The sequence below is a fragment of the Cynocephalus volans genome, chromosome 6, assembly GCF_027409185.1.
Source record: "Cynocephalus volans isolate mCynVol1 chromosome 6, mCynVol1.pri, whole genome shotgun sequence".
Classification (NCBI taxonomy): Eukaryota; Metazoa; Chordata; class Mammalia; order Dermoptera; family Cynocephalidae; genus Cynocephalus; species Cynocephalus volans.
In genome coordinates this window covers 1,720,001-1,729,515 of record NC_084465.1, presented here as the reverse complement: position 1 = coordinate 1,729,515, position 9,515 = coordinate 1,720,001, and the positions used below count along the sequence as shown (strand labels likewise).

At 52.2% G+C, this 9,515-nt stretch overlaps 1 protein-coding gene across 3 annotated transcripts in view; it reads right to left on the bottom strand.

The window, feature by feature from the left end:
• Positions 1-217: 217 nt before the first annotated feature.
• The window catches only part of PTPRN2 (protein tyrosine phosphatase receptor type N2), a 906,619-nt gene continuing 897,321 nt past the window's right edge, over positions 218-9,515 (bottom strand). For all 3 annotated transcript variants that reach the window (XM_063099753.1, XM_063099755.1, XM_063099754.1), the window contains 2 exons: positions 8,363-8,436; positions 218-289 (listed from right to left, as the gene is read on the bottom strand). In XM_063099753.1, coding sequence (XP_062955823.1) covers positions 218-289; positions 8,363-8,436 — 146 coding nt within the window. The remainder of the gene's footprint in view (positions 290-8,362; positions 8,437-9,515) is intronic.

Sequence of the window (9,515 nt, the reverse complement as noted above, 5' to 3'; positions counted from 1 at the left end):
GAACCAATTTCCCCCCCATAACCAAATGTTTCCACAAATCTCTCTTGATTATTATTTGGTTAAACAAAAATACACATTTTTAACTGCTAAACAGTACCGACTACAGGAGTTCTAAGGACCCTATTCCTATGCATTACAACAGAGGACACACAAAGTCACGTCCTGATTCCCAGCAGCGTTCGCAGGCGTGGGCTCCTCCGAGGCTCGGGTCGTGTCCTCACTGGGGAAGGGCCTTGAGGATGGCGTTGACCTCCTCGGCCACCGCTGTCAGCGCGAACTCAAACTGCTCCTGCGGAGGGACAGAGAGCAGAGGGCGGGGGTGAGAGGCTTCCCTCCACGGCAGCGCCAGCTCAGGGCCCGCGGCGGACAGAAACCGTGAGGAGAAGACGAGCAGCCAGGCTCCCACGGACGGGACGGCGGGGCTCTGGGTCTGCGGACCCTCGCTGGGACTTCCCGTGCTGGAAAACCTCACCTTTCGTCATGGGGAGGAGCGGCTGGCAGAAACAGAGGGTACAGAAAGGACCCTCGGGCCTGGCTCCTCCAGATCCCATGGCTCTGTGGTTCGGGTGTCCCACGGACACGGCCCTCAAGACAGCCACAACTATAACCACGCGTGGGTTTTTCCTGTCCTTATCTGGGGACGCATAGTGCTATCGTTGCTTCTGAAAGCAACAGGTGTTTCAGCCCAGCCCAGCCTTGTCCCACTTGCCAGGACACCTCGCCTCACTCACACTCCCCTACCACAGCCGCGGGCACACGCACAAGCACGCACGTGCCCAGGGGACTCGCCACCTCTGCAGGTAAAACCTGCCAGGAGCCCTGAAGAGAAGCGGGGGTGTGCTCAGGACGCCAGGATCTCCTGCCCCACAGGTGCAGTGGTAAGCGGCCACCCTCTCTCTCGAGACTTTCCACATAAACACCTCGAAACCTGGCAACGAAAACCTTTGCCGGAGGCCGCCAGGCCCTTGCCCCTTACACCAGAGAAGTCATGGAGAATAACAGATTATGCAAACTATTAATTACCAACTAGCAATTTGTGACTAAGGGGAGCCTTGTTACTGGCTTAAATTCTTGATGACTCAAATAATAGGGTAGCTTCAAATCCAAAAATAAAGATTGATTTCCACTTTGATTGTCACATGACAGAAAAATGGAAAACGGCTTGAATCAAAACAACAGAAAGTCAAAATAATTACATGCTCACTTTGGGACAAAAGACAGCTTCTCCTTTAAGGTCCCCTGTGACCTGACATGAAAGGAACGATCTACCAGGTACCGAGGAGCTGGTGTGGCCACAGCCTCCTAACGGAAGTTCTAGACGCTACTCCAGAGGCAGCTTGGGACGTGTCCAGCACTGTGCTTGGCAGGTGCTTCGGGGCTGGAGCCACAGGAGGAAAATCCGCTGTGCCCCGTGTCCTTCCCTCCCCCATGTCGGGGCCTCTTCACCTTGAAATCACGGGGATACTGCCCAGGAGGCGTGTGCTGAGGTCCTGCTGCACCAGGGTAGCCCACAAACACCCCGTCCAAAAGCCGTCTCCCGTCCCTGTCTCTCGAATCAGCAGTTTGTTCAGTGGACGTGTAGTTGAGAGGCGCAGGTCAACTACACACTGTCAGCTGCACGGAACGTTCCCTCCCAGGGCATGGCCTAAGGCTTCATGATGACTCGAAAATGCAAAAAAAACGAAGGGTGGCTTCTTTTTTAGATAAATTTAAGTGTCATTTACCTGTTTACATCTTTTGACAAACTAGAAATCTAGCCTAAGAAATAATCTTTAAAGGGGAAAAATAAACACGCATGAAGATACGTGCTCCAGCCTTATTTATACAGAGAAAAACAGGGAAATACCAAATATTGGTGAAGGACATCACGGAACTGAGTGGGATCTTATGCAGCCACTTAGAAGCATCCCATAGGAAAGACACATATTTATGCCACATGTCAGGTGACAAACACGATGAAGAACTGCACCTGTGTTTTGATCATAGTCACTTAAAACCTGATCTAATCCTAGGACAAAATAAGAGAGGAGGCTGGGCTGCAGAGATCGCCGGTGTACCGACCATCACCGTTTTTAAATTGTTACCGTGATGACTGGCCCAGAGGAGAGAAAGATGCACCGTGACTCCGGGGGTTTCGTGTGCACCCGGGCGCGCGCATCCAACCGCTGGGGACCCGCGCCGTGGTGGGAGGTGGGGCTCCTGCACCGGGCACTCTCCTGGGAGGGGGGCGCCTCCAGCTGGTCCCAGAGGAGCCTGGCCATGTGTCGCTCTGCTCCTTCATCGTGAAAAATGTGCAGCCGTGTGCAGCCTCTCAGCCCACCACGGGGGCCTGCGTGGGCCCTTGGTGGTCTGCGGCCACATTCTGAGTAGCGTCTGCTGGGCTGACATTCCTGTCGGCAGCTTGGAAATTGTGCAGGAATCCAGCATGCGAGCTGGTACTTTGCAACAGGAATTTAAGGGAAACATAAAGTAACGGGAATGCAACACAGCAGCAGCGGGATGACAAAACACCATTTTAGTCTAGACTGAGTCTCAGGACACGATCTGTCAGAGAAAGAAGGACTCAGACAGTTTTAGAAATGTCTGGGTTGGCTGGGTGTGCAAAGATGGGACATCGGAAAGAGGGCTGAGATGCTGCAAACAAGAAAGCACCTCCACAGCGAGCTAACCTAAGATGTGAGGCCTGCAGGGGATGCAGCCAGGGGCTCTTCAGCTGGCCTCCCCCGCCCTGGCCCGAAGTGGCGCTGGCCAGTGTGTCTGGCCACAGCCTGTGTCCACGCTGGACAGGAAGTGTGAGCTGGGGATGGCCCTGCTCAGGCTGGCCTGTGACAGCCAGAGGACACGTGTGTGAGCAGGTCAGGGGTCAGGCTGGAGAATCCCCAGGCTGCTCTGGGAATGCGGGGGCTGGACAGGTGGCTCTTTGGATTTGTCTTTATCTTACGTTCACATTTGCAGTCCTGGCTCAGACAAAGGCCTGGATGGATTCACACGTATACGAGCTGTTGCTGTGATGATTTTCGTCGTCACAGTAAATGTGTCATCTGAGTGACTGGCACCCTCTAAGGAGGCTGCAAACCTCCTCACCCCACCCCCAAGGGTTTGCTCCCCAGCATCTCCCTCAAAGGAGGTCAGGACGAATTTCCTTCTCGTCTGTCACTTCTCTCCTCTTTTCACAAAGATAGACCCAGCGCTGCTAAATCTCTGACAATAGAGCCAGGCAAAGTGAGGGCTGGGCATTGTGTGCAGAGAGACAGAGAGAGAGAGAGACAGACAGACAGGGAGAGAGAGACAGAGAGATAGAGTGAGACAGAGACAAAGAGAGAGAGACGGAGACAAAGAGACAGAAGCAGAGAGAGAGAGACAGGAAGACAGAGAGAGACAGAGGGAGAGAGACTGAGCGATTCCAAGGGCACAGGAGAGTCTTGCTGGGGCAGGCAGTGGGTGGGGAGGGTCCCGGGCAGGCACTGGGCTGCACTGGGCTGAGCCGGTCTCTGTGGTCTGGTGCTGTGCCGGGTTGGGGAGATGGGAACGTGTCTGTGACCTGCACCCCATTTCCAGGGAGTGAGGGCGCGTCTGATGAAGAGGGTGAAGGGACATTAGGACAATGGGCCTGTGAAGCAGAGGAGGAGACAGAGTGAAATTAGACTGCGGGGACGGGACAGGCAGGGAAGAGGGGTGTGAGTGCCACGGGCGTGCGTGGACGGGCCCACGTGGCCGGGCGGCACTGTCGCTGCCCGGGTGTTGGACGAGCCAGTCATTGGCTTCTATTTCCAGAATTGGTGAATATAAAAGAGGAAATCTTGTGAGGGGAAGAAAAACGTTCAGGTCTTTGGTCCAAAAGGTGGCGTTCACAGCGCTACGGCAGACGTGGCACAGGGGACGGCCACCAGTGCGCGGGACTGGACGGCGAGCACGCTCCCGAGCGCGGCGAGCCTTCGAAAGGGTCTGTGTTCACCTGCTGCTGCTGTCGAGCCCGCGGCTGCCGGAGCCGTCTCCCGAGGTGACCGTGCTGGACGCGGGGCGAGCCCTGCCCGTCTCTGTGCCCCTCAGGTCGGATGCCGCTTGGGCCGGCGCTCATCAAGTGTCTGCTGCTTGCTTGACTGACCCACACTCCAGGGAGGAAGGCAGCTTCCTGAGGCCTGTTCTTCCCACACGTAAATGAGATTTTGCCGTCAGGAGGTTCTGCGCCATCCTAGGTCCACCGTCTCAGCGTGTTCGCCACTGACCGGCTAACTGGGACTCGGTTCCAGACGATGTGACCTGTTCAAACGAACAGGCTGAAGACTTCTCTTGGCTAAAAGAGTATTCAGACCGTATGGCACTATTTTGCCCAGGTAATTTTTCTATCTTTTCGTGAAATTCAGCTCTTGGGGGAAGTTCAGTCTCATGGGGTCATGCTGGGCAAGGCAGGCGTAAATTAAAACGGGATGGCGACTTTCACGTGTTTACTATTTCTTTGTACCTTGAATTCCAGGAACTGGATTTCTGCACACACCTCAGGACTTTTATACACCAGCCCCGGGAGGAGAGCAAATTCCTGCAGACAGTGGGTCCAAACAGCGAGCCCCGCGTTAAGCAAACTCTGTTAGCCGGGGCGGCAGAAGATCGGCGCCGCTCCACCCAGCAATGTGCCCGCCGGCGCCACAGCATGCAAATGCTGTCCTGCTGCCACTACAAGACACACGAGGGTAATGAATCGCTTCATCTTTCTTCAGTGAGTCCCAGAGCACACCTTGGTTCAGGTAGGCTCAGCGATCGGTGTGCCACCAAGGGCTTGTTTTGGCAGATGGGACACACACGACAGACGGCTGAGTGGTTTTCTCCTTGCCATGGACTGGGCAACACTTTTCATTTTGGGGCTGGAAGATAAAGGCCCTCCCAATGATATTTACTAGATCCACACCAAAGCCAGTCTGTGTTTTGGGCATTCTTGTCCATCTGGTGGGTACGAGGCCCGCCTGACAGGTACTCAGAGGCAGGGAGAGAAGGAACTAGTTTGAACTTGAGATTTCCTGTGGATTATCCTGGAGCAGAAATGACGCACAAGTGGAATCCAGATTTAGCCGGAGGCAGGATTCTCTTTTCATTCGTACTCCTGAGCCACCCGGAGCTCAGGGGTTCTCGGGCCTGAACAGTCCAGGGCCAGCAGGTGGAGGCGGTCACTGACCTCATAGCCAGGAGGCCAGTCCAGCGGACAGGCGCTTCCATGGGGCACAAAACCTGTGGGCTACTTGTCCCTGAAGTAGAAGCTGTCCGTGTGTCCATCGCCTGCTCTGGACAGCCTCGCCATATTTACAAAGTGTGCTGCGGCAAACAGCACGATGAGAACAGAGGTGTCCACAGCCTCAGGTTTCTCCCCACGAGGTACAGAGTCATCATAAAGGCACAAATAATCACTAGCAGCAGGGACAGCAGCAGACACACCATTAAGCAACAACCATCGTGCCTTGCAGGCAGGGGACCACTGAGGCATGTGCCCCTGACGTCTGCACCCAGCAGCACAGCCTTGCTCTGGGCCTTCCTGCCCAGCATGCTGCACCCGACCTAGGTGCGTTCTGCAGAACAGAAGGCAGCCGCGCGCTCTGGAAGACCTCGCATGCCACGAAGCCTCCCAGGCCATGGGAGATGAGCAAGTTCATGGTTGTATCCATGCTGGCTTCCTGGCTGTGATCAGCGCACTGTGCGTACATAAGGTGTTAACATTTAGGGAAGCCAGGAGAAGGGTATATGGGAATCATTTGTGTTGTTTCTGTGGTTTTTTTTTTTTTTTTAAGTCTAAAATCACTCCAAAATTTTACATTAGAAACTAAAACAGTATGAAGTGCGCTGTGACTTACAAAGCACTTCCACAGTAATCCCATAAGGTTTCCGTGACAATCCTGCAAGTTCAGGAAGGTGGAATGGAACCCAGCAACGGCCTGCACGCTGCGAACGTGCTCCCTCCCCCGCGCTGGGGCGTGGAGGAAAAGAGGGCAGGTGTCACTTCCAGTGGGAAGGTCAAGGCTGCAGTAGGATTCTCGGCTCTTTAAGCGGTTTCTTCTGGTGCTGTTTAGAATAGTTTTGTGATTCTGTAAGAGAGATTTAATTTGATCTTGCCTTGATGCTTAGGGTTGACTTTGGCGATGTGGAACCAGCCAGACGGAGCTTGTAAGGCATTTTAAGAAATGATCTTCCAGGCCAGATGAGCTCAGTTCACCTCCTGCGGCTCTTTGCTGCTTCTGAAGAAACCGACAGCATCGCAGGATTTAGACCCCCCCATCCGGCCCCAACACCGCTTCATGCTATGGTAACATTTGCACAGAAGTGGGGGCTAGGGCTTCCTTACACGTTACAGGGGGGGAGCGGTAAGACCCTGAGAGGCTGGGGGACTTGCGGGGACCCCAGAGCTGCTGACACCAACCAGGTAGCACATGCGCTCTGGCCGGCTCGATTTCGCAGGAGTGGCCGGTCTTGCAGCTCACATTTTATAACCTAAAATCCTCTTAAGTGTGAAGAAGTACTTTGCAAGGGCATCTTAACAATTTTAAGTCTCTGGTGTGAGTATCAATGGAATCCAGAGTGTCAGGAACATACTCGAAACAGAGCACAGCCAGGCCTGTGGACCAAACTGACTCCATCTTCCCTGCAGAGGACACTTTGTTACTTTCCCACTCCTCAGTCATGAGACCCTCAGGGCAAATGATTAGCCCAGGCGCCGCCCTGACAAAACAGACTGCGATAAGAGAGGAAACAGGTATTTACTGAGTTGCAAACACCTCCCCAAGGCTTATTTACCATAATTGTAAAGACTAACCTTAAGACCCCTTTGGAATTCCCACCTGCGCACAAAGCATCAAGGTGACTGCTACAGTGACCCTCCTGGGGTGACAATGATGAACACCATGGCCATTTTGGACCTACTGAGCATGCGCCCATGACGCAGCCAGGAAGAACAGAACGGACCACCTCCAGTGACGCTGGCCTGCCACCCCTTAACTCCTCTCCCTATGAAAGACCCTGAACAGCTCCCCTCGAGGGGCCGGCTTTACTGTCCCTACCCCCCTTATGCATAAGTCTGTCTCCTCTTTTAATAAAACATTGCTCGCTTTAACTATTTGGGTACATTATTTATTTCTATGACTTTGGAATCCAAGAGTCTAATTTAATCACTGGCAAAAATTGGAAAGCTCCAGGCACTGGAGAGGATTCCAGCTGCAAGAGGCAAGTGGCCACTGGGACTATTTTGCTCCCAGGTCTCTGCTGCTGGTGGATCTCTCCTGGAGTCCCTGGGCTAACTTCTGACAAGGCAATGCTTTATTCTCTAGCTTTCTCTGATTTTCTGAGCCCTCTTCTGTTTGGTAGGATTGCATCCACTTCTGTATAGGTGCACCCTGGAGGGCTCCTGGCCAGGCTTTGTTTTTCTGATTTAAATCTAGTCGATACTTTTCTTCTTTATTCTGAAAACAGTGGGGAGAACTGCTATTATCAATGACTGTTAATGGAATAGGTTGGCCCTGCTGATTGGGACTAGCTGAGCTGGACCCCACTGCTCCTCTTTTCTCTTTGTTTGCTTGGTTAGACATTTAGTTGAGTACCGGTAATCTGAATAAACCTTCCAATCCTTGCACCAACTTTTGGACTTTCAGGTCATTTGTTTAAGGCGAGAGGGCAGCCGAGCCTGACCTGTCGGTAACACACTGAGCCAGAGAGAAATCTATATTTTATGACTTAAGCACTTTTATGGAACAGACGTGTGAGAGCTTTTGTTGTTGGACACAGATAATTCTAGAATGCTAAGAAAATGGGGTGTTATATTAACCTTATTTCTCATTCTAGTTAACCCAAGGGTAACCAGGAATCCTTTTTTAAACCCCCTGTTGCTGCAGACGGGGTCTTTTTTTTAACACATATTAGCTTTTCTGGGTGCTCAGCATCCCAGCCTGCCCTGGGAACCTTCCGATGGCCACAGTCCTGGTGGCCCCCACACAGCACAGCTGTGGTTGTGCACGCAGGAAACGGGAGGCTGGACAGTGTCGACTGAGGGCAGAACATTCCCCCGTAGGGATTCTGGGATTTATCATCTACCTGTCTCTATACAAATGCCGTGTCCCTCCCTCACCCCAAATCTGGGTAATGAAGAGATTTGACCACGTCTACTGATGTTGAAAACATTAGAGTTGTTGCAGGAATCACCAGTGAACCTCACGGGGCGCCTGGTGCGCCTTTGGCCACGCAGGGCTGAGTGGATGGACGTCGGCCAGAACAGAGCCATCAGCGCACGGCTTACGAGAAATCAGGCCTCGTCCCTCCCCGCTCAGGAAAACAGCTGCAGAGAGAGACAGCTTTAATACATTTAAAGTCCTGGAGGACTGATTGACAGTACCTTTGTCTGGACCATGCCTGGTCTCTGGTCCCTCAAGTGCTCCAGGGTCGCCGCGATATCAATCTCTTTAGCACCTGCAACAAACCACAAATTGGGCTGAGTTCGGAGCACGAGATAATCCATGCTGCATCTGTCAATCTGCTGCTTTCGGGGTTCCCTTTGGGCTAAGAGGCCAATTGAAAATTATTACACTCATCCCTCAGCAGGCTTGGCAGGCAGCTGCAATTTCAGTGTTCAGATAGAGAAATAAGGCAGGGGCAGCTTTCATTAGCATTAATTCAAGAAAGAGGGGCTGAGAAATTGTTGTAAATGCCTGTGCACTTACCAACAGCAAGCCGTCACCACTAGAAAATATAATTTTATTAGTTTCTTTTTGTTGGTGCCACTTTAAAGAATGTTTTAAATCATAGGAAGCAGTAAATAAGCTTTCATTTTGATTACTTAGGATTTTTTATTTAAGGAGATGTAAAAATAGACAAATCTTCTCCATTTTAATATTGGCTTTTAAATGCAGAGTTTCCTGTCTTCTAAAAATGAGCATTCCACCCATGAATATGTCTAAGAAATAATAATAATAAAAATAAATACAAAAAATAAAATCGAGTGTTCCACATTTTAAGAAACAGTACACGTGCCCGCGCTCTGCTCCTGGGCAGGTAGTTTCACGGCGAGCCTCTTCCTCCTGGAGACGGCACCTGTCCTACGGCAGGTGAAGCCGGTTGCACACAAATAAGAATATTTGAGTTTAAAATTTTAACCTTATCATCATTTCAGCACATATGCTTGTTTTTCCGTTTTGCTAGGTCCTTTAATAGATAGATAATGAGCAAGACACGGTCCCACCCTCTCAAGCTGGCTGCAGTTTGGAGGGGGAGAGAGCACGTGTCCAGCAACACATGTAACGCACAGCGTTACAGGCACGAAGAGCAGGGAGCCCCTGAAGTGGGTTAGGGACCCGCGGGCAAACCCCACACGGGGGACAGGCATTTGATCCCCTCTTTACCAGAACACGGAGAGGCAGGAACCACGACCTCTCTGCTGTAGGTGAGGAAACCGAGACCCCCCTCAAGGTCCAGCGGCTGTCCAAGGCCACGCAGGGAGCTGTGGCCATCGGAAGCTGGACCACAGAGTGGAGCAGACCACAGAGTGGAGC